The 26,517-nt window shown below is 35.4% G+C and overlaps 1 protein-coding gene across 1 annotated transcript in view; it reads right to left on the bottom strand.

Moving 5' to 3' along the window:
* Positions 1 to 8,155: 8,155 nt before the first annotated feature.
* The window catches only part of LOC111053427 (glutathione hydrolase 1 proenzyme), an 80,448-nt gene continuing 62,086 nt past the window's right edge, over positions 8,156 to 26,517 (bottom strand). The window contains exons 5-8 of the mRNA XM_022340318.2: positions 24,775 to 24,968; positions 20,563 to 20,800; positions 19,994 to 20,107; positions 8,156 to 8,736 (exon numbers count right to left, since the gene is read on the bottom strand). Of these exons, the coding sequence (XP_022196010.2) occupies positions 8,581 to 8,736; positions 19,994 to 20,107; positions 20,563 to 20,800; positions 24,775 to 24,968 (702 nt within the window). The 3' untranslated portion in view covers positions 8,156 to 8,580. The remainder of the gene's footprint in view (positions 8,737 to 19,993; positions 20,108 to 20,562; positions 20,801 to 24,774; positions 24,969 to 26,517) is intronic.

The following is a 26,517-nucleotide window of genomic DNA, read 5'->3' on the forward strand; positions in this document are numbered from 1 at the left end:
GCCCCGAATTCAGCTGATTAATATACACATTTTACATCAACTCGCTTTCGTTAATGTCTGTCTGCCTGTCTATTGTTTGTTTTTAACATATCCTACATGTATTAGATAATACAAATTGTGATAGCGATAACTTTAACTTTATAGTAATTGGTATTATTAGTTTAGAGATTTTGAATTCTGATAGTGAATTATTTACCCATACGGAGTGAACTTTGAAGTTCTATGGATTCACATATAATAATATAACTAGAGATACCCTTGGTTGAAAAACTCGCTCATGGACATTTTTATTGATCTCTGAAATCTTTTACAAGTATTTCAAATTAATATTTAACAATATTTTCTAATATCCATTCATAGAGGCTATATCATGAATCTGCTATATATGAATATTATGAATATATGAATTATATTATATATAAGATCAGTATCCATGATATATTTTTTCGTATTTTATTTTATCAGTTTCGATATTGCAGAGCTTGATATATAATTTGTCACCCTCCAAAATTCGTATTAAATGCTTGCTCGCGTAAGCTTCAAATAATAGAGGTTCTACTGTGTTGAATGTAGTCTAGGCTTACTGGAGGGTTAATTACTCGAACATTGAGAATTTTGAATATGATGAAATTTTTCACTATTGTTTTTCATTTTGAATGTCATTTTCAATACTGGAAGATATACAGTTATCATTCCCCTAAATAGCGGGGAAATGTTATTTTTTCATGATCATATTTTGATGATTGATTTTTCTACGTTTCAACGATGGGATTTGCTTTTGTCTGTATATGTACATTGGCATGTTTGTAAATTAGCTTTTGATGATTACAGCTTGGCACTGCTCTCGGTTTCATTTATAACAAGTAATATTGTCATCGTCAATACACGGCAATCAGTCATTGGCCGTTTCAACACTTAACGATTTCTTGTCACGATACCGGTTTCTTTTTTCCGATGTCCAAAGGGCTGATTGGGGTGACATATTGACAATGAGATCTGTTTATAAATACTGTACGAGCTCTACTGTTCACAGAACTACTAGCTACAAGTATTCAACTACAGAAGTCGGAAATAGACATTTCATTTTACTTATGGAAGACACCCACCCTTATCTATCTACTTCACGTCTATGAAGATAACAATATCAAAGAAACAGAGTTGAAAGTACAAAGGCATAGAGATGGAAATTTAGAAGTAAATGAATTGTTATGATTCAATTACCCAGGTATATTAAAACTGACTACCCTGTTAGGGTAAATGTTTTTACCGCAATCATTATGTTTCAAATTCAAATTTGCGTTGCGTTGCTGTCACTCGGCTGCTCTCTGCACCTATTTTCTCTAATCATGTAATAACTTCAAAAACATGACGTCAACAAACTTGGTGACTCAACACATCTGTCTCGTTTTCATCTGACAATGGCAAACTCCCTCGTTCAAGTGTTTTCAACTGACGACGGAAAACTCTCTCAGTCAGCTGCTACTCGGTTGATGAATATTATTACCTAATCATTTCTAAGTTCCCTCAGTGAGTTATCCTAAACATGAGTCCTAATCCAAATGATGATTTTCGTATCACAAACTCACTATATTTCAAACTTAATTAAAATCGTTAGAGCCGTTTTTGATTTCCGTCAGACATACAAACGAACTAACAAACAGAAGATGATAAATACGTCTATAGTAACATCCATATGGAAAACGTCTGTTATAGTAGACTGGACAAAATAATCCTATGTTAGTTGGAAGAGCTGAGTACCTCCTCACCCCTTACCATAAACTTTGCCAATTCTTCAGGTATACTGTATTATGAAAATATCAATATTAATTATTACTTATAATCAGCTGCCTAGGAGGCCTAGGCCCCCCTCAAGGATCAGATAAATAATGAAAATGCGGGTATATCTACACGAATTCTTAGAGTCTCATGATGATTTAATACTTTTCTTTATCAGCAGTAGTATAATTCCTCCTACAGTATCAACAATGTAGCAAAATTGCCTTGAAAGTATGGATACGGGTACAGAGTAATAAATAATATGTTTTTCTCTGTGGTATAGTTTTAAAACAGAATGGGTACACTTATTGATCAGAGCACAATAAGTGAGTTATTGAATAAATTTCAATGTGAGAATTAACAAGTTGCAAGATGTCACAGTGAAAGCAAAAGAAAGGGCACAAGAGTTGTCGAGAATTATGGGAACAGCTTGATGTATCTTTAGCTTTCTAACTGAAAGTTATTTTCCAATTAGAATATGATCCCCAATGAAATTGTCATTGTAAAAGAAAAATTTATCTTTTTCCATGATTTTTAAGAAATCTGTTTCAGTGTATTCCTACTTTACGGCCTCTCTGTAGACCCATATTTCTAATAAATATTTCATGATTGAATTTAATAACTGATAATGTATATGTTTGTATTGATACTTCAATCACATTTGCATATAATAACATCTTCGAATGTAACATTCATGGGGAAAAACCCAGGTCCCTCTATCCTTTGGGGGTATTCCTCCCCCCAATACCTCTTGGTTTTTGCCCCCCCCTAGCAGTTTGGTGAAATGGCACCACTGAAGTTAAATGAAATCAACTTCATTTATTTTATGGTAATTGTATGGCAAGATTACAATACTTATGAGCTCTACTTAGAAATAGATTGTGAAACAAGATAATTGTACTGGAATGTAATAAACTGTGATATTTTCATAATTATATAAAAGCAATTAAGCCATTCATTTCAATCATTGAGAGAAAAACCAATAAATAAGATACTCATATTATCTTCTCAAATCTTAATACATTAACAATACACTACCGGTAATTCACAAGTAAATACTGATGTGGTCGATTTCAATGAACATTAAATGAAATGGTTATTTTCTTCTAATTGTCTATACTTGAGCATTCTGTTAATTTCGAACAGAGATCACTTTTACGGAGTTTTCTCAGATAATGCAGCAATCACTGAGGAATCTCCAACACATAACTCAATAATCCAGGAGAGAGTCATCTAAAATTAAAACTATTTGTGAAATATTGCTAAATTATTAGTGTTTTTCAGAAAATTATCAGTCACATAGATGTCTCTTAATTAAATGATACTTTTTGGAGTTCCAAATATTATAATATTTTTCGCATTCGCATCTATCACATAAATAATCTCTCTCAGCAGCTACTATATAAACGCTCAAAATAGGTTGCTAGCGAACGATAATGATAAAAATGTGATGAATAATCTATCCTGTTCTAGGTGAGCAATATTTCTGTATCACAGAAATCCAAAAACTTCAACACTAAAATGTGAATATCTTTAAAACGGTTTGATATATTGATGAACGATTTCCATCATTCATTGTCTCTTGAAATTCTTTATTTGAATCTTGCATTAAAACCTCCCCATAGAAAATTTTTGATTCAATGTGGCGGAACGAAGATTGCCGACCAAAATTTTGAAGCTACCTAGAGAATTTTTTTTTCAATTTGAATAGGAATCCCAGTGGAGCCCACTGTTAAATTATCTTTGGAAAAGGAACATTAAGCTGTTTTCCTATCAATATTACGCTGTAGGCCTACGTGAATCCATATAACTTCATAGGTTTCTCCGTATGGGTGAATGATTCAGAATCATAATTCAAATTCTGTTAAATCAATAATACCAACGACATAGCAACTGCCATCACAATTTGTATCATTAATATTACGCGTATGCTACTGAAGGATAATAGTCAGGCAGACACACAGGAGCAAGTTTTTTTGTGTCATGCAGTACTTTCAATGTTACTTTTATATCCTGAAAAGGACGAAGAAGTTGGGTAAAATATTTTGTTGTTCAACGAACTTGCCCTGTAAAAAGGTTCGAAGAGTTGTTTGAAATTTGAAGCTGATTAATCAACTCTTTCTAATGTTATTGTAGTGCATTCAAACAAACAAGCAAACCCACAGACTGGCAACAACTTTGAACTTGAGTAAAAAGTAAGAACTTGCTAACGCTCGTTCAACAAATATTATTGAGAGAAGAACGGGCAGTATTATCAAGTTGGGAGCACATAACTTGAAGTAGTCAAATTATTTTAGTGTAGGGGATTGTGTATTTTACAAGAGAGTGTGTTTCTGAGGGATATAGGCCTATAGTGAGAAAGTGAAGAAGTGGGGATTTAATTGAATTCCAGTTTTAGTTTTTTTTTTTTGCACGGCCGGCCCTCTCTCACATTTAACCATCAACCCTCCAGTACGATGCTATATCAACTATATTATACAATCCTACTCGGTGGAATGGAGGAATTCACAATATTACAAGCAAGAGTTGATAGTAATGAATATTATTGACACAAAAAAATTTACAAATCTAGACATGGGAAAGTCAAATTCAAGATAGGTTGAAGATAATTAATAAAACCCTGAGGGGTTTTGAAGAAAGGACAGCTTCAGCACACAACCGGGTAAGAGAGAGAGTTAGAGAGAGAGTGAGAGAGAGTGAGAGTAAGATTGAGTGTGTGTGTGTGTGACAGAGAGAGAGAGCGAGAGTGAGAGAGAAAGGCGCAGGAGTGATAGAGAGAGGGCGAGGGAGGGAGAGGGAGAGAGAGTGAGTGGGAGAGAGAGAATGAGAGAGGAAGCAATAGAACTAAATAAGGTTGAGATAAGAGACAATGTCACACAGGAGTATTGTCCAATGGTGGTCACACACATAGTTACACAAGTTATAAACAGAATATTTCAAAGAAAGTACAGTCTGTGCCAGAATTGAAACCAGTTTACTCCCTAGCTATTCTGCCAGCTCAACTGACATAAACGACAAAAGCTGATAGTGACAACCAGAGACTGTTTTCCAGGTAGAGAAATTAGTCACGGACTCGCCCCGCCAAAACAAGACACTTCTTTTTCAGCACAAGAACGACAAAAGTAGCCACCGCCAAAACAAGACTGTTTTTCAGTGCTAGGATGGATGTGTCTGACTTTGACGGTGGTGTAGACTGACATCGCCCCGTGTAGGCAATTTTATTGGGAGCCGAGCCGAGCTGAATCCGTCCAGGGCTACTGGCGGGGCTTGGCTCGGCTCGGCTCGGCTCGGCTCGGCTCGGGCGAAATCCGTGAGAGTGAAGGCTCTCCCGGCCGGGTGCGTGTAGTTACCAAAAATCTAAATCACCTAAAAATCAAGATAGCAAAGTTTTGATTTCAGACTCGGATTCAGCGCCCTCAAATTAGTAAAATGGTTCACGGGAACTCTAAAATAGTCGAAAATAAAAAGTCTGTGAGCACTTCAATGTTATTAATGAAGAATTCTATTTCTTTGAAGAATTTGGTTGAACTTATAGCAAGAGAGTACTAATACTGTAAAATAATGATTCCAGTGTTTCCCAAAAAATGTATTAGCTGTAGAATAAACATATTTCAACTTTTTATTTAATAAAAATAAACTTATTTTTATATTATTTTTGTCTTCTTGTGTGAAATTTTATTGAGGAAGCTGAAATTGAATCACAATTTCTTTGTCTCTATTTTTACTGGATAATATCGAGTATGACAACCTTTTTCAACCAATGAATTGTCATAGTATTTGAAATACTATATTACACAAGATGTAAAAAGTTCTATACCGTACTTGTTGGTTGACGCTTTACAGTATTGAGTATAAAGGTTCAATTCTCTATCTACTGCTGCGCTGTGTGGATTGAGAGTTGGTGTGTGGCTGTGTGTGAGAAAGAGAGAGAGATATTGATTGATTGATTGATTTTTTGATAGTGTGCTGGGTCTTGACAGAACCATTACACAAAAAAAGCATAACAAAATATATATCTAGATAATGGAACAAAATAAACGATAGTATCATGAACAAAGTAGTATTAATGAAATTGTGAATAATCCAGATAATCAAACAAAATAAATGATAGTATCATGATCAAAATAGTATTAATGCAATTAAGAAAAAGAAAAATTAGTAGATAATTGGAAAATGACAGATTAATTGTTATAATTATAAGATAGCAGAAAGCTGTATCCAGGAGGAAGGGAGAATAGAGAAAAATAAGGGGACAGGGGGAAGAGATGAAGAAGGAAAGTTAAACATATATAAGACATAATAGATTGAAAAAACACTTAAAAATTTACATTAGAAACAGAAAACTTCCCTTTCTAATATAAGTTTATAAGTGTTTTCAATCTATTTAAGTCTTGTGTCTCCTGTTTCAATTTATATTACAAACTTTAAAGTGTCTTCTGTTATGTGCTAACATGTAAGATAAATATTATCTTCAGACTCAGGGTACAGCCATGGGAGCTAGGATGGCACCATCCTATGCAAACCTGTTCATGGGCATCCTTGAACAGGATCTTCTTTCTAAACAAACCCTTTCCCCCCTGATATGGCTCTGTTTCATTGACGACATATTCCTCACATGGCCTCATGGACATGATACCCTCTCCCACTTTCTCAATCAACTCAACTCCAGCTACTCTGTCTCCTTCACCTGGAATATCTCTGAATCCTCCATCAACTTCCTAGATGTCAACATAATCCTTTCCAACTCCAATGCCTTATCCACCAATACTTTCACCAAATCCACCCACACTCAACAGTTCCTACACTTTGAGAGTTGCCATCCCTACCACATCAAAAGATCCCTCTCAATCTGAGGCCAAAAGGTTTGCAGTGATCCCCACCATCTTGACCAGTACCTCAAAAATCTCCACCAATCTCTCCTGAAATGTAACTATCCTGAAAGGTTGTTACAGAAACAAATCTCCACCAAAACTGGCACAAATCCAACCACAAAAAAATCCCAAATCCCACAAACTCCAAAGCTCTGTACCACCTACTTCCCTGGAATTGAAAACCTCAAACCTGTCCTTGAAGATCAGTTCCATGTCGTCTCCTCCAATCCCTCTACCAAACGAACTATGGCCGGAGGTGGTGGATTTTTGCGAGTAAACCAAGCTTGTCGTGTGCATGAAGCAACAAGCTGGATCGAAAAAAGACCTAGTTTGTCGTCGTCCCAGTTTGACGAAATAGCCCAATTTGTCCCATTTTCACTTTCCTTGCCCTATTACCATAGGTAAGGAAAGTATTGCTTTCCGAAAAAAAAAATAAGGTACCCCAATTTCTAAATTTCTATACGTTTCAAGGTCCCCTGAGTCCAAAAAACTGGTTTTTGGGTATTGGTCTGTATGTGTGTGTGTGTGTGTGTGTGTGTGTGTGTGTGTGTGTGTGTGTGTGTGTGTGTGTGTGTGTATGAGTGTATGTGCGTCTGTGTACACGATTACTCATCTCCCAATCAACGGAATGACTTGAAATTTGGAACTTAAGGTCCTTTAACTATAAGGATCCGACACGAACAATTTCGATCAAATGCAATCCAAGATAGCGGCTAAAAAGGCGAAAATTTTGTCAAAAACAGGGGTTTTCGTGATTTTCTCGGAAACGGCTCCAACGATTTTGATCAAATTCATACCTAAAATAGTCATTGATAAGCTCTATCAACTGCCACAAGTCCCATATCTGTAAAAATTTCAGGAGCTCCGCCTCATCAATGCAGATAGATTCCCAATTATCAGGCTTCAGATACAATTGAAACAAAAAAAATCAAGTGGAGTAGATTAAGAATGAAAATCTCTACAATTAAAATTGAAAATAAGCTTTAAATTCGAGAAAATGTGATTATTCAATTGCAAATTATTGTTGATTCTATTAAATCATTCACTATGAAGAGATAGCAGACCTCATGTGTGTCTTCTGCGTTATTGCCCTGTCACCAGCTGACTCAAATCTTTGAATAGTAGACTTGAGATGCGCGGGAACACTAGCGTCAGGTGATGAATTTTCATAACGGCAAGAAAAGTTGTGTGAGTGCGCCACACCAGATTTTTTTTCTGGTTATTCGCGCCAATCAGAAGTTATTTGCGCCAATTTGTAGTGAATTTGAACGTATGTTTCGTAAAACTTGAAGAATGATATTTTTTATTAATAATTATAAGAATTATTCTTATACTTCTTTGCTATTCTTATTTTCAATAAAACATTTGCAAAGAAAAATGCAGTAAAATTGAAAAACGATTAGAGAACAACCAAAAAATTTCACCTTGCTGATCTGCTCAAAAATGTGCTTTTAAATTTCTTGCTATAGCAAAATTGGATGATAGTTGGAAGAATGTATTGCAGAATAAATATCATGAAAAACATTTTTTCATTCTTATATAATAATCCACATTATTAATATTGATTTCATTAGCAACATAATACATATTTTTATGAATATTATAAAATACAAATTATTTACCATATCGATCCACTACCTTATTGTTTAAATAACTAAAAAATATTATGTATAATAATTTTATCCACCTCTTTTTTATTTTAAAGTGTTAATCAATTACTTCTCTATAAAGAATGTTACTTGAGTTTTACATACTTACTTGATTATATTGATGGTCACTCTCTCCAAAGTAAGTTTTACTATTAAACCCGTTTACCAATGTATGGTTGAGTTCATTATAATGTGTTTTAATTGAGTCAGGTGATGGTTTAAACTAAAATTTGAGTTTACATTTTTTGGAGAAAGCTATCCTATCTCTACTTCTATCACGTGTTTTAATAACCATCACAGGCCCCATTAATATACCAATCTGAATATGCTTGGAATGTGTCTTTATTTTTTCGTGTAATTATTGATATTCCAGATGCTCTGGCTTCCTTCTGCATGCTGTAGCAGTAGGGGTCTCCTGACGACATTTTAGTGATGGTGTCCTGTCAAAATACATTAGGAAGTTTTGTTGAATTAAATAAAATTATCAAGGTGTAGAGACAATTATTTTTATAACAATAAGTAGGCTCTAGGGTGATGCCACATCCACTTTCACCTAGTGCGAACAAATGACGACGAGCGTGAGTGTGGCTTTTGCCAGTGCTCGCCTTCATTTGCTTTCACTCCAATTTTTTTCGAGGTGAGGCGAGTGAAGGCAAGTGACTAGCCGAGCATCCATGAATAGTCACATTGCAGTGTGGATGTGCGACTTGGTGAGAGTGTGGACAATAGGAATGAGTGGTTTATATTTATGTGCCATCGAAAGTGTCAAGGCTCCTAAACGGAAAAATACGGAAAAATCGAAATCCATATATTTAGTGCAGTTGTAGGATTATAGGTACTGAAAGTTCAATTTTTTTCAATTAAAAAATTAATCTATTTCGCACAACATGATTATATTATTACTAACATTGTAACCAGCTAAAAATAATGAAAAAAAACTATGAAAATACAACTTTTAATATAATTTGTTTTGCTGTGTAAGACAAAAACATGAAGCGAAATAAAAATGGGCACACCTAGGCATGAGCCCTATTGGCGTGGACTTCTCTTCAAAATAAAATGAATTGGAAGTCAATCTCAAGAACGGCCTCAAGACTGAAAAAATGAGATTTTTATCATGCTTTTTTCTGTGTTGGTCTCATATAATGGAGGAGACTCTTAAGATGTAAGAATGAAGACTGTTAAATATCACTTCGCATTTTTCCTCATTTCATTTTTGTATTAAGCACGCATGTCTCAGCTGTTAGTTCAATGCTTGATGTCAGCTGCCTACTAGATTATGTCTGCTCTGGTGAAAGAAATAAGCTCTCTCTCGTGTTTATTTAGCATTTCATATGTTTTATTTATTTTGAATATGTTCATTTCTTATTTCTTCATTTTGCAAATTACTGCGAGGAGATTCTTATCTTTGAATTCTTCATATCTCTTGGCATATTTGTTGTTAGCGGTTCATGTTGGCATTGGTTTTCGCCATGATCCCGGTTTTACATTAATTTGCTCTGACTTCACTTCCTTCTTCCGCTTGTTAAAATGTCTTCAACTTCTACACCTTGCTTGGGTCTTGTAAAAAATGTTTATTTTTCATCCCCTTTTTGAATATGTAGCCTTTCAGCATTATAAAAATTGTTCTCTTATGTTTTTTGATTGTTCGAAACATCATTCCCAGTTTTAAAGTGCTTCCTGCTCAGTTTAGTTTGCATTTGCTTTGAGTTGTAACGTGCTCATGTCAACAAGGAAACTCTCAACTTCTTCAAAGTTTTCATCAACTTCTTCATCTTGGGATTGTACTAAATCCATTACCTGCTTTATTCACAATGAATAAAGGGGGTCTCTACTCATCACTTCATCATCTCGGGGATTGTACTAAATCCATTTCCTGCTCTATTCACGTTGGATAAAGGGGATCTCTACTCATCAAATTCATCATCTTGTGGAGTCTACTTCCAATCCTGTCCTTACACAGTTAAGGAAGGGTCCTCCTGCTTACCTCATTCATGGGAATATTCTACTCTTTGAGGTCTTCTGTCCAAGTCGCACGCCAAACGTCTGCCGTAGCCAACTTCACTTTTGAGAAGCATTGAGCTGTATCCACTGTTCCAGATACTGGGAAATACCATCCAGGTTTTCTATTCAGGTCAAGTTTTTAATTCTTTTTATTCACGTATTTGAGTCTTTAATAAGGATTCATTCATTCCAATTTTTAATCACTTGTTCAACATTTACTATTTATGTTGGGTTATGTCCTCCAGTTTGAGATCTTAATCATAACTTGTCAAGTACAGTCTACATACAAGTATTTTTGACTATTGAATGATTTTTTCTATTCCCGGCTTTGTCAACTTTTTCTATTCCCGGCTTTGTCAACTCAATATCATTGATTATCTTGTCTTGTCCATGATAAATGACTAAACATGAACAAATGTATTCTTTAACTCTTGATTGACCAATGTCAAGTTGTTAGGTTGCTTAATATTTTTGTAACCTCATTTCATTTTATTGTTTCTATTATCTTCAAGTATTCAACTTGAGTTACTTCTTAGTAATCAATTGTTAGTTATTTTTCTTTATTTTTGGATCTGCACTTGAAGTTCAGGTGTAATTTCAGTTTTGAAATGTCATATCTTTATCCAATTTGTTTACATTTTTAGGCTAGCTATTAACCTAGCCTTTTCTCTTTTTCACCTTCCTTCAGAATCACATTTCTGTAATTACCATTAGGAATATCTGTGTTTCAATGATGAAAGTTCAAATTTGTACATTTCATAATTATTATTAGTTCACTCCAGATTGTTTTAGGTTCACAGACAAACATTCGTTTAATCCTGGTTTTTGATACAGTATACTATTTTCAATAATTTTTCTTTTGAATTGATTTATTTTTCTTAGCTTCAACTTTTTAATTTTCCAAATTCCTGTGATAATTCTCTATTGAGCTCTTCTGAGTGTCATAATCGAATAATTTGTTATTTTTCTATTATTTCAATTTTTCAAACTTTATTGTTTTTTTGGTCTGACATCAGACATCATAATTGTCAACTTTTTAGAAATTGTGGATTTATGTTTTCAAATTTAATAGCACTCTTAAACATTTTGCACTTTACTTTGTTCTCTAGGAAATTCTTATGAAATTTCTATTACTTGTTGTTGGTTATTGTTTTAATTACAATATCATTCATATATTTTTTGATTATCTATTGTAATTAATTCCACCTAACTTATATTTTTTACCTTTTTCAATAATTGTCTTTTGAGCATTAAAATTGCTTATTCAACTACTTTGGTGTTGACAACCTTTTTTCCCTTTATCTACAATCCCTTGAGCTACCAAAGTTGCCATCTACCTTTTTGCATGGACAAGCTATTGGCCAAGGCAAGTGCATGCACAAGGGTGCACCAGTATTTATTATATTAATTTTTCTGTCCATCCATTCTTATATCAGCCTTTCAATCATTTTCTCTATCTTCATTCATTTCTATAGTCCACTAGTTTTGGGCAGAAAATTCAATATAAATTGGTCCACCGGGCCTTTGATTTGGGCCACAAGATCGACCAGACCATTTTCAATTGATCTTGACCATTTTAGGCCTCACCGGCATACTTACAACAAATGTCAGGTGGTGTTAATTCTACTGTGTTATTTTTTCCTCAAAGATTTTGTATGTTTCTTAGGATATTCATTAACTAATGCATATTGTTCTATCAGGGTGTGCTGTGACACGTTTCTACCATGCTGACCTGCGTCACCCTCTTTCAACTGCGCAATCTGGAAGCTACCATCACCTGCTTCAAAGCAAAGCATCCTTGCTTCAGATGCAGACTTCCAGAGCTACAAATCTCAAAGCTCATTGTGCAGATTAACATCGCCGCTATTGTAAGGTATCTCTCCTCGTATTTGGAACAGTTTGAATTGATCAAAAATGGCTCCTAAAGCCACTTAGACTGATGTCATTGTCCGTCAATGGATGGGTGTTGCAAATTAATTTTTTCGAGTGTATGACAATCATATTGGAAGTAAAATTACCAATAGTGATGAACATAGAAAACTACTAACAGTGGGCTCTCGCCTGACTAAACAAGAGTAATTGTATGATAATTTCTACTTTCAAATTGATCAAGAGACAGTTGATCACTAAAATTACTATACTATGTGAGTCTTTTGAATGTCAACAGGCACAACAGTGCTCAGCATGTGAACATGTCTCAAGACATGTTCATCATCAATCCAACCTTAGCCTTGTTGCCCAATCAGGCACCTGTTGTCACTCATTATGCAGCAGCAGCTCCTATCTCTAATCCAACATCAGGTTCAGGGTCCACAGTTAATCAGCCGCCAGTGGTTTCTCAATCTCAACCACTCTGGCAGCCTGAATACTCTCCTGCTATTCAATTTCAAGGTTTTAAATTACCTGAATTCGAGTTACCAAATTTTGATGGTGTATTTTCTCGTTGGTTAGAGTATCACTCATCCTTCTCCATCATTGTCGCTGATAATATATCAGTAGCTCCTAGTGTAAAATTTGAATATATAAAAAGATCACTAAGTGGATCATCTTAAATGTTCCACATGGGCAGTTTGATTTGGCATGGTCTCTACTAAAGCAACATTATGACAATCCTAGGCTTATTGCTGACAATCATGTTGGAGTAATCTTGAATCCTCCCAATTTGAACACCAATTCCGCTCAGTCTTGGAGAGCCTTTATTGATCACTTGAAACCTCACATCTTTGCTTTACAATCACTTGATCTGGGTATTGATATAAAAAATCTATTGTACATGTATATATTTGTCTCACGTTTTGATTCCCGTACCCTGAGGGATTGGTAGAGATACAATTCACTCCATACCGTTCCATCAATGGAAAATCTATGGGATTTTATGGAATCACAACATAAGGTCACACAAGCTGTCATATCTAGTACTGTAAATAATACTCATTTATTACACAAGCCTACTAATATTAGTAATAATGTCAAATCAATTCAACCCTCATCTAAGCTGGGTAGTCAGCAACACTCTGTTCCTATTACTCAAAAGTGATTTGCTTGCTTGTTCTGTAAAGATATAACTCACAATGTCTTCAATTGTCCCTTGTTCTTGAAGATCTCTCCTGTTGATAGAAGGGATGCTGTAAAAAGGAAATCACTCTGTTTTAATTTTTTGAAGCCTTCTGTTCAAGGTCACTCCTGTCTTGGCTCCTGCTGTCAATGCGGAAATTTGCATAATACACTCCTCCATGATGCCATGTCACATCTTAAGGGTAATGGTAGAAATATTGTCACTTCAAATACTATCTAATCATCCTTGGCACAGTCTGTTGGAAGGCTGAATGCAACTTCTATCAGTTCTAAAACAAACTCTCAAGTCGCGCTTAATTCTATTGGAGAATTCAGTGGCCATGTGTCTGTTGGTCAACCTCCTATCTCTAATTCTCACTCAAATAGTAAGCTCAATCGTGCAGCCAATCTACAAGCATTATTTCTGCCTGTAGGAACTTCTGATGCTGCCATCAACGTTCACTCCAGTTCTAATTCATCTGTAAATGGTAGTATTATGTCTATTTCGATTATGCCAACTGCTGAGGTCATTGTGTTTGACTCAAGTGGTCAGTCTATTTCATGTCATGCACTCTTAGATACAGGTAGTGATTCTAATCTTGCAAGTGAGAGACTAGCTGCTCGTCTTGCTCTACCTGCAATTCATAGTAATAAATTGATTCATACTGTTTCTGGTAATTTGACTGGGTCAAATATTGCTCATAGCATCAAGGTACAGTCAACCGACCAGTCTTGGTCTGCATTTGAAGAATGTCTTGTTGTAAACAAAATATCTCTCAATCTTGCTCCTGCCAACATTGATATTGACAGATTCAACATCCCAAAGAATATTCACTCAGCTGATAAAAACTTCTCTCAATCCAAGGGCATTGATCTTCTGCTAGGCACTTCCATGTTTGCAGCTGTAATGACATGCAGACAAATGTCTGTTGCTCCTGGTTCCATCCTTCGAAATACCTTGTTAGGTTGGATCATTTTTGGTCAAATGGAACTCATTCAACCCACAATTTGTCATAATCATGTTCATTCTAACTTCATCTCAAGCCTTGATTTATCTAATCAGCTAGAGCGTTTTTGGAAATTTGAGGATTTGTCAAATATGATTCCTACATCACCAGAACAGGTGAATATAGAAAAACACTATGACAAAGCTACAGTCAGATGTGATGATGGTCATTTCATGGTAACCTTGCCTCGTAAGGACAATGCTTTTGCCTTAGGCTCTTCCAAGTTTTAAGCACATACATGTTTCCTTTCTCTTGAGAAACGGTTTGAGAGAAATCCTGAGTTAAAACATCAATATGTCGAGTTCATGTGCAAATATCAAGAATTGAACCACATGTCACCTGTCCCACCTCTTGAAGCAAATGAACCTGCATATTTTATACCACATCATGCTGTTCTTAAATTATCATCTTTGTCAACCAAACTTGGGGTCGTTTTTGATGCTTCCACAAAAGCTTCATCTAATATCTCACTCTACAATGTACTTTTTTCTGGACATTGTGTTCAACCAGATCTTTTTGATTTTGTATTACGTTTTCGTATGCATAAGGTTGCGTTCATTTCTGATGTAGCCAAGATGTATAGAATGGTGTAACTTAATCCTTCTGACAGAAACTTGCATAGGATTTTTTGGCGTGAAGATCCTTCATTACCACTGCAACAGTTTTGTTTAAACACAATCACTCATGGAACTGCACCAGCTGCCTTTCTGGGAACCCGCACCTTGAATAAAATCGCTGAAACAGAATCTACTGAGAGTTCTCCTGTCTATCAATCAATACACAGGGATTTTTACATCAACGACTCTATTTTGGGGGGACCAAATATTGCCGAAGCTATCTCCTTATCACAATAATTGATTTGTACACTCCAACGTGGAGGTTTTGAACTGAAAGTCTATGTCCAGCTCACAAGAACTTCTGAATACTATTCCTATTCCTATTCCTATTCCTATTCCTAATAATACTATTATTATTTATGACCCTCTAGGTTTAGTGAATCCTATTATTGTATTACCTAAAATAATAATTCAAAAATTGTGGCTGTTGAAACTGGATTGGGATGACAAGCTTCCACCCGACTTACTGAAACAATGGCTAGAGATTTTTCATCAATTGTAAGATATTTCAAAAATGTCCATTAGTTGTTATATACTTCATACTCAACAGGATTCTGTAATTGAATCACATGGATTCTCAGATCCCAGCTCAGCAGCTTATGGTGCTTGTGTGTATGTTCGTTCTATTTGTAATAATGTTGTGCAGACACTACTTTTGTGTTCAAAATCTCGTATCGCTTCATTGAAGGTATTCACTATTCCTAAGTTAGAATTGTGTGCTGCTCTTTTATTATCATGCTTGATTCAGCATGTTATTAATGGGTTTGATTTATTAAAAATTTCCATTCTCAATGTAATCTTGTGGACGGATTCTACTACTGTCTGTAGCTGGATTCATACTATTCCTAATAAAAAAGACGTTTTTGTAGCAGTTAGGATCGCTGAAATCCAGGAAAATATCTCACAATTTGTATGGAAACATATTGGGACTTCAGACAATCCTGCCGATATTGTTTCTCACAGTTCAACTCCTGCTGAACTTATTGATAACAATCTTTGGTGGCATGGACCCAATTGGTTAGCAAGCACAGACAAGTGTTTTTCATCTTTCTCTGAAAGGTCTATTCCAGCTCCAATGAAGACTGTTCTGGTTAACAATGTTTCAGAATCTGTTTTTTCATCTGTACTGTCATGTTGTTCTAGTTATTCAAAAATTATTAATACTGTTGCCTATGTTTTGCGTTCTACAAATAACTTATGGCATCCTGATGCACGTCGTTCCAACGATACTTTATCACCTTCCAAACTGGTTGATGCAGAACTTCACATAGTGAAATCAGTTCAAGAAGAATGTTTTAGTTCTGAGTTGAAATTATCGCGTGCCAACAATGTTTTGAATTGCAGTAGTGAATTACAATCTTTGTCTCCTTTTATTCACACAGATAATTTACTTGGAGTTGGTGGTAGGTTGAAAAATGCTGATGTAGCCTTTGATTATGCCTAGCAAGCATAAGTTTACTAAAGCCTTGATTATTGATATCCATCATAGATTATGTCACGCTGGCATTCAAGCCACTATGGCCTCCTTACAACAACATTTTTGGATTTCTTCTACCAGATGTACAATCAAAAGTATTTTGCGTCAATGTATCAAATGTTTTCGATTTACACAATAATCTACAGGTGAACAAATCATGGGCCAGTTGCCTGCCATTTGCATTAACATTGAGTCACCATTTTTAAATACAGGCTTGGATTACATGGGCCCTTTCAGTTTACATCTAGGGGGTCCCGAATCTTGTACTATTACCAAGGCGTACATAGCACTCTTTGTGTGCATGGTCACATGCGCTGTACATTTAGAAATCATATCTGAACTTTCTACAAAATCTTTTCTTGCCGCACTATCACGTTTTGTTTCAATAAGAGGTTTACCAAATTCAATTCATTCTGATAATCGAACAGCTTTTGTAGGAGCTGATAATGAGCTCAAGGATTTGCATCAATTTCTTTCTTCTTCTCAAAACTAATGGGTTCTTCTAAACGCAGCTTCCAGCTTCAGAATAGATTGGAAGTCAATCTTCATTGCCCCTCAAGCGCCACATCAAGGTGGTTTGTGGGAAAGATCTATAAGAAGTTTTAAGAATATTTTCAAAATCGTCACTAGACAACAAGTGTTGAATCTTGAAGGAATGCTTACGCTTAGTGCTCAAGTTGGTGCCATACTCAATTCTAGGCCTTTGGTTCCTCTCTCCAAGGATCCTCATGATTTGTTCTATTTATCACCAGGTCACTTTCTTATAGGACAACCTCTTAATGCATTGCCTTCAAGACAGTATAAGACTAAACATATAAATCATTTAGCTCGTTGGCAAAGGGTTTCGGAAATGAATAGTCAACTTTGGGAAAGGTGGTCTCAAGAGTATTTGGTGACTCTCAATAAAAACATAAATGGACCTCTCAATCACCAAATATCACCGTTGGAACACTTGTGTTACTTGAGGACCCTGGGACTCCTCCTACAGTCTGGAAGTTAAGTTGTATAACTGAAGTGTTTCCAGGCCCTGATAATAAGGTTCGTGTGGTTATGGTCTTAACTGATATGGGCTACAGTTGGTGTAGAGTTGATAGCTATGGTACTATTGCTGTCTGTTGAGACCAGGACTGGAAGCAGCTCAAAGCACCTAAATAAAAGCCAATTCTTTTGTGTCGACATCTATGGAGGTGGCTGTGGGAGGTTGGGTGACAAGGACTTTGACTTCGAAGCATTGGTCAAATGAGCTATCACTAGCATTGCAGCACCATTGCCAATGGACAATGATGAAAATGCTTAGTTTGCTTAACATATTTTTTGTTCTCTCATTTTTTGATGAAAATTCCTGTGGATATTTACATCCCGGCCCAGTCTATGTTAAATCTCACTTCGCATTTTTCCTCATTTCATTTTTGTATTTAGCATGCTTGTCTCAGCTGTTAGTTCAATGCTTGATGTCAGCTGCCTACTAGATTATGTCTGCTCTGGTGGAAGAAATTAGCTTTCTCTCAGGTTTTAATTTAGCATTTCATATGTTTTATTTATTTTGAATTTGTTCATTTCTTATTTCTTCATTTTGCATAATTACTGCGAGGAGATTCTTATCTTTGAATCCTTCATATCTTTTGGCATATTTGTTGTTAGCAGTTCATGTTGGCATTGGTTTTTGCCATGATCCCGGTTTTACATTTTGCTCTGACTTCACTTCCTTCTTCCGCTTGTTAAAATGTCTTCAACTTCTACACCTTGCTTGGGTCTTGTAAAAAATGTTCATTTCTCATCCCCTTTTTGAATATGTAGCCTTTCAGCACTATAAAAATTGTTCTCTTATGTTTTTTGATTGTTGAAAACATCATTCCCAGTTTTAAAGTGCTTCCTGCTCAGTTTAGTTTGCATTTGCTTTGAGTTGCAACGTGCTCATGTCAACAAGGAAATTCTCAACTTCTTCAAAGTTTTCATCAACTTCTTCATCTTGGGATTGTACTAAATCCATTTCCTGCTTTATGCACGATGAATAAAGGGGATCTCTACTCATCACTTCATCATCTAGGGGATTGCACTAAATCCATTTCCTTCTTTATTCACGTTGGATAAAGGGATTTCTACTCATCAAATTCATCATCTTGTGGAGTCTACTTCCAATCCTGTCCTTACGCGGTTAAGGAAGGGTCCTTCTGCTTACCTCATTCATGGGAATATTCAACTCTTTGAGGTCTTCTGTCCAAGTCGCACAGCGAACGTCTGCCGTAGCCAACTTTACTTCTGAGAAGCATTGAGCTGTATCCACTGTTCCAGATACTGGGAAATACCATCCAGGTAAAGTTTTTAATTCTTTTTATTCACGTATTTTAAGTCTTTAATAAGGATTCATTAATTCCCTTTTTAATTCACTTGTTCAACCTTTACTATTTATGTTAGGTTATGTCCTCCAGTTTGAGATCTTAATCATAACTTGTCAAGTACAGTCTACATACAAGTATTTTTGACTATTGAATGATTTTTTCTATTCCCGGCTTTGTCAATTTCATCAATTCCCGGCTTTGTCAACTCAATATCATTGATTATCTTGTCTAGTCCATGATAAATGACTAGATAAATGACAATAAATGACAATATCATTCATATATTTTTTGATTATCTATTGTAATTAATTCCACCTGATTTTTTACCTTTTTCAATAATTATTGTCTTTTGAGCATTAAAATTGCTTATTCAACTACTTTGGAGTTGACAACCTCTCTTCCCTTTATCTACAATCCCTTGAGCTACCAAAGGTGCCATCTACCCTTTTGCATGGACAAGCTATTGGCCAAGGCAAGTGCATGCACAAGGGTGCACCGGTATTTATTATATTAATTTTTCTGACCATCTATTCTAATATTAGCCTTTCAATCATTTTCTCTATCTTCATTCATTTTATACAGTCCACTAGTTCTGGGCAGAAAATTCAATAACGACTTTGAAGACTTTAATGAGATTTTGGAGATACAAGAATGAACTAAAGGTTAACAAAAAAATCTGATAATTTAGCCTACCTTATTACAATAACTTAATAAATAGATACAAGAATGGAACAAAGCTTAATAGAAAAATCTGATAATTTAGCCTACCTTATGACAATAACTTGGGGAATCTTGTAAATAGGTAGATACTGTTAATGATTACACTTACTGTATGAAGAATATGATATAATAGTAACTGTAGTTCTGATGAGTAGCTGAAATAATCGTAAAATATACATCATTGCTATACTCAGGAGTTATGATTCATTTTGCTCAAGGTAGTAGGACTTTAAGAAACTTAAGCGCTAATTCAGCAGCAAATTGCAGTGACTTGTGAAAATCGTCTATTTACTACCATAAGAAAGTGCAGCCATTTGTGCTACAGCACATCTGGTCATTTCAATTTATTCAGCCCATTTCGGCGCAGAATTTTCTTGAAAAAATCTGCGGCTGTTTATACAGATCAATTTATCAATAAATAGGGAATATCTTGGGCAAAAAAGTAAAGTAGTGAAGTGAAACTTATGTTGTCCTCTCACCTTTGGAATTCCAGGTTCATAGAAAACAGTCAGTGGGTAAAGTTGATGATGTATCCTTGGGCTGTCCACCGCATACTTCACTGGTCTCCCATAAAATAAGTTGATTATCATAACCTAAGGAATTTGGAATAGATTTAAATTTGTAAAAAAAGATTTATCATAATACAGATAGCGATAGGTGAAACTACCTGTAACAAAAGGCCTACACGCTAATAAAATAATAAAACCATAAAATGTAATATTGGATACCGTACCTAGTCTGTTTAGTGAGTTTCACTATCCTACTGAATTGAATTTGAAAACATCTCCAATTTTTATGGCCTACATGCCAATAAAATCATAAAATGCAATATTAGTCTGTTTAGTGAGTTTCACTATCCAACTGAATTGAATTTGACACCATTTTCAATGATAAAGATATTAAAAAAAGCTTCATCGTACAACATATCCGAGTCAAGTAGGCATTGAATTCACTGTACTTCATAATAAGTTTTATCAATAAATAAAAGAATATTCGTGAAGTTTGAAATTTGATTGCTTACTTTTGGTGCTCATACGGATGAACGTACCCTGGCAGTAGAAGTGATGATCCGAGTCCCCCCAGATGAGCCGATGACCATCTGCACTAGACCTTGATTGTTGAGTACGATCGTCGGGCTCATTGATGACATTGCCCGCTTTCCCGGACCAATAAAGTTGGCTGGTGAAGGGTTTAACTGCGATTTGTGGTTATCCGGCAGCGAGAAACTGTCCAACTCGTTGTTCAGAAGTATACCTGTGCTCTGAGACACAAATTTGCATCCGAAGCTGCAATGAAACAAGTCAAACGGTTGATCAGTTGGAAAATTAGTGATCTATTTTATGGAAACTAGTCTAATACAATTCAAAATGAATTTCCAGAAATTAATATTTTAAAGCAAGTTTGGAAAAATGGCTCATACAGAATTACCCAGAGTCTCTCTCATTTGATGGGTTGAACTCTGCTATCTAATATAAGAGAAAATCTATAAATTTATACAAGATCGTTTATCCTATGCTAATACAAGGGTAGGTTCTAGTAGGGTTAGTTATGTAGGTTCTAGTATGTGTAAAGGTACACATGTGCTCTACATGACTTTTCCTAATTGACCCAGCGAAGTGAGGTCTAAGATTCAAGTCGACGGTTTAAATGTTTGAATGTTTATATGTTGCGCATTTACGGCAAAACGTGGTAATAGATTTTCATGAAATTTGACAGGTATGTTCCTTTTTTAATTGCGCGTCGACGTATATACAAGGTTTTTGGAAATTTTGCAACTCCAGGATAATATGAAAGGAAAAGGAGCCTCCTTCATACGCCAATATAAGAGTAAACATCAGACCATAGAATTATTCATCATAAATCAGCTGACAAGTGATTACACAGATGTGTGGAGAAGGCAGTGTATTGCTGTATTCCCATAAGGTCTATAGTTTCAATCAGGTACTTGTGGATGAGAATACTGCGTGAGGTCTACTGTTCACAGAACTACTAGTTTACTAATAAAAAGATTCCGAGAACAAACCTGATAAACTAGTAGCTCTGTGGACAGTAGACCACAGTGATGTCACTTGTTACTTTCCTTGCCCTATTACGAATGTAATATTTATCAATATCTATTGATAAATTGATCTATATAAATGTTTGAATGTTTCCCTACTTTCCGAAAAAATTAAGGTACCTAATTTCTAAATTTCTGTACGTTTCAAGGTCCCCTGAGTCCAAAAAAGTGGGTTTTGGGTATTGGTCTGTATGTGTGTGTGTGTGGTGTGTGTGTGTGTGTGTGTGTGTGTGTGTGTGTGTGTGTGGTGTGTGTGTGTGTGTGTGTGTGGTGTGTGTGTGTGTGTGGTGTGTGTGTGTGTGTTGTGTGTGTGTGTGTGGTGTGTGTGTGTGTGTGGTGTGTGTGTGTGTGTGTGTGTGTGTGTGTGTGTGTGTGTGTGTGTGTGGTGTGTGTGTGTGGTGTGTGTGTGTGTGTGGTGTGTGTGTGTGTGTGTGTGTGTGTGTGTGTGTGTGTGTGTGTGTGTGTGTGTGTGGTGTGTGTGTGTGTGTGTGTGTGTGTGTGTGTGTGTGGTGTGGTGTGTGTGTGGTGTGTGTGTGTGTGTGTGTGTGTGTGTGTGTGTGTGTGTGTGTGTGGTGTGTGTGTGTGGTGTGTGTTGTGTGTGTGGTGTGTGGTGTGTGTGGTGTGTGGTGTGTGTGTGTGTGTGTGTTGTGTGTGTGTGGTGTGTGTGTGTGTGTGTGTTGTGTGTGGTGTGTGTGTGTGTGGTGTGTGTGTGTGTGTGTGTGTGTGGTGTGTGTGTGTGTGTGTGACTTGAAATTTGGAACTTGAGGTCCTCACACTATAAGGATCCGACACGAACAATTTCGATCGAATGCAATTCAAGATGGCGGATAAAATGGCGAAAATGTTGTCAAAAAAAGGTTTTTTCGCGATTTTCTCGAAAACGGCTCCAATGATTTCGATCAAATTCATACCTAAAATAGTCATTGATAAGCTATATCAACTGCCACAAGTCCCATATCTGTAAAAATTTCAGGAGCTCCGCCCCATCTATGCAAAGTGCGATTTTAGATTCTCGATTATCAGGCTTCAGATAGAATTAAAACAAAACAAAAAATTGAAGTGGAATAGATTGAGCATGAGAATCTCTACAATTAATGCTCAGTAACATTTTCACCAAAAATTGAAAATAAGCTCAAAATTCGAGAAAATGTGATTATCCAATTGCAAACTATCGGCACCTGTTGATTCTATTAAAATGATTCACTAAGAAGAGATAGCAGACCTCGTATGTCTCCAGCGTTATTGTCCTGTCACCAGCTGGCTCAGATCTTTGTTTATAAGTAGACTTGAGATGCTCGTGCACACTAGCGTTAGGTGATCAATTTTCATAATGGCAAAGAAAGTTGTGTGACCAGATTTTTCTTAATGTTAACAAGTTCAGTTCACGTTTGAATTCTTATTCCATATGATATAATTCATCCAGTTCCATGATAATCATTCTATCTGATGAAAATGAATTTTTTACAATCAAAAATATCATAATTTCTCCAGCATTATTTTAGTTCATTTGTTCATTTCTAATCACCTATCAAATTAGTATTTTTGAATGTGAGAATATTGATACTAATGGGCACGCATAGGTAATAATACCATGACTGCAAAACAGAATATTGAAAACAAAGACCTTAAAGCTGCAATTAAACCAAAATTATTAACAAAATGTTAATAACTCAATCCTTATAGATCATATTAGATTGAACATAACTTATCATACTTGAACATAACTTATGATGAAGATGTAAGTTTGTCAACTTCTGTTCAATCTAATAGAATCTATAAGGATTAAGTTATCAACATTTTGTTAATAACTTTGGTGTAAACTCAGCTTAAAGATGCATACCTCTTTAAGGTCTTCAATTGAAACTATGGACATATAATACAGTAATTGACTGGCTTCTCTACACATCTGAATAATCACTTGTCAGCTGATTTATGATCAATAATTCTATAGTTTGATTTTTACTCCAATATTGGCGTATGGAGGAGGCTCCTTTTTCCTTTCATATTATCCTGGAGTTGCAAAATTACCAAAAACCTTGTATATACATCGACACGCAATTAAAAAAGGAACATACCTGTCAAATCTCATGAAAATCTATTACCGCGTTTCGCCGTAAATGTGCAACATATAAACATAAAAACATATAAACATTTAAACATTAAGAGAAATGCCAAACCGTCGACTTGAATCTTAGACCCCACTTCGCTCGGTCAATAACTTACTACAACTAAATTCAATCGCACTAAAAACTTTGAAATTTTTCATTGCATCAAAAACATATTAGTCCGGGCACAAATGTCATGAATAAGGCACTCCGTGGTCATTTATGAGTAACAGTCATGGAAGATGTCTCACATTCTTTGTTAGGTCTAGCATAATAAGGATCGTGATGATGATAAGTGGAAATCACAGGCTAACACCTCGGAAACAAGATGGCCGCCAAAATGTTCAGGGTTTTGCTATATCGCTTGTATTTCAATAACCATTCAAGATAGTCAACCGTTCCTTTAGACAAAAATATTTTAAAAACCCTCCTATACAATTTTTGTTTCATAAAATCTTCCTCTAAAACGAATATAGTTTTAGTTATAACCTTCAAAAGCCCAAAAAAACTTTTTTTCTAAATTTGTTCAAATTTCATTCCATTATAACTTTTTTTATGCATATGATACAGATAAATTTCAAATCTATGAAATTTAGAGCATTTTTTCAACTTTGAAACGATATATCTTTATGCGCTGTACGTCGAGGAATAAGTTCTCCAGCGCCCTCCAAAGAAAGCCCTGCATGATGTCTGGTGCGTTTTTCCATACGCATGAGTAACAAGCTAGATCTATAAAATCAATTTTTTCATGACTACTCCAAGATAGAGACTTGCAAATGGCGGATTTGTGCCACGTGACAGTCAATGGTCATTCTGTGGTTATATAGTTACTGTAATATGGGCATCATCCGTAATAAAAAAATGATTGGATGGTAATTTTTTTTTCAGCATAAAATTCATGAAACTAGATTCAATCAATTTTTATTTTCCACAAACCCTTGGGAACACAGGTTACACCTGCTCATATCCAATAAAGATTCTTACAATATTATTGATAATGCATTGTGTTCTAATAATATTATAATAGATTAATTATTCAGTTTGTAGCACTATGCATGTTGATTTAGCATATTGTATTCCAACAGACTTGACTCACAGGGAGTTGAGTGAACTAGTAACAGAAACGGCGTCTCCATTCGCATAGACGACTACACTAGCTCCACCAAAATCCTCCTTGAAATCATACTCTGCGCCCCAGTAAAAGAGGTCTTTATCATGAGACGCGTCATTCACTTTTATTTCCGCACGCACCTTTCTCAACGCATCGTCCTCAAACATGCTGCTAATTTTCTGTTGAAAGAGACTTATTTAATCAACTATTTCAGTAACCCGTCAAGTGTCAAAAGTTGAGTTTTAAGAAAACTAGAAGAAACTAACTAATTTGATAGTTACGGTTACAGTAAAGCTGGGTTTACACCAAAGCTATTAACAAAATGTTAATAACTTTATCCTTATAGATCCTATTAGATATTGAATGGAACTTGACAAACACCTTTATGTTCATCATGTATGATAAGTTATGTTCAATCTAATAGAATCTATAAGGATTAAGTTATTAACATTTTGTTAATAACTTTGGTGTAAACCCAGCTCAACTATATATGACCTGGTTATACAATTACTGTAGTTACGGCAATAGGTTTTTAGGAGGCTGTGATATATTTTTTCTCAGTTCACATCTTTACTTAAAAACTATATTGAAATACTCAAAATACTTTTAAAAACTCTCACAAGGAAATTAATATCATTATCATAGAAACAATACCACACTATTTTATTGATAGTCTCTTGTTAAAAAAAAAATCACTTTTGAACAACTAAATTACGACATAGCCAACATTAGTAGAATAACTTTGTGACATAGCAGTCAGGTATGTCGGTATATAGCAGTCAGGCAGTCAAGTACCTGACTGCTATGTCGTAATTTAGTTGTTCAAAAGTGACTTATACAAGCAGTTCGTAATGGAAACAAACATTGATGAAAAAAAATAATAGCCCACTCGATCTATTTCTCAATCCATTAAAAAACCGTTAACTCAAGTGACAAAATTTGAATTTTGGGGAGCCAGAAAAACTGCTTTATTGATTAATCACTTTAGGAGGATGTAATGACTGAAAGTTAAAATTAATTGACTCTTACAAATGTAATCTTAATGCATGTAGCAAAATAACTATTTTTCTACAACTGCGCTTAAAGAAAGAATTTACATACTCAATTCTCCTCGTTAAACTCATTATTTCTGAGGAGAATCTACTTTTCCGCTCGCTAACCATTCGCGCATGTGCAGTAGATTTTCTTTATGCTCGCTGATCATTCGCGCATACGCAGAAGAGTTTATTTATGCTCGCTAATCAACTGATGGTAAGCAGCTCGCCAAAAAGTCAGATCTTAACCTAAAAAGTTGGTAATTGTAACTCCACCGATATAAGTAATTTAACAGGTTTGGGCAGTTGTAGAAATTTTTTTTATGTAATGCTTCTTCATCGTTCTTCAAAAATTATCACACTCCGCTTCGCATCGTGTGATAACTGTTTTGCGCGAGCGATGAAGTCACGCATTAAGCTCTTAATACATAAATAGCTATTATCTACTCATCTAGTAGTTTAAAATATCTTCAAAGTGTTATTGAAAGAGGAAAAATAGACGGACCTTTTGATAATTATTCTATGTTTAATGTTGAAGATATATTGAAGTTGTCTTGTGCTTCCTTGGCTGGCAATAAAATTGCTTTATTTATTTATTCAAACTCAACTACTGCACTATAATTACCTACATATTTTCGTATTTTCCATGGGTCGCCACACCAGCTTTGCGATTGTAAATTTGTCAATGTGTATG

Source organism: Nilaparvata lugens, chromosome 4, assembly GCF_014356525.2.
Source record: "Nilaparvata lugens isolate BPH chromosome 4, ASM1435652v1, whole genome shotgun sequence".
Taxonomy (NCBI): Eukaryota; Metazoa; Arthropoda; class Insecta; order Hemiptera; family Delphacidae; genus Nilaparvata; species Nilaparvata lugens.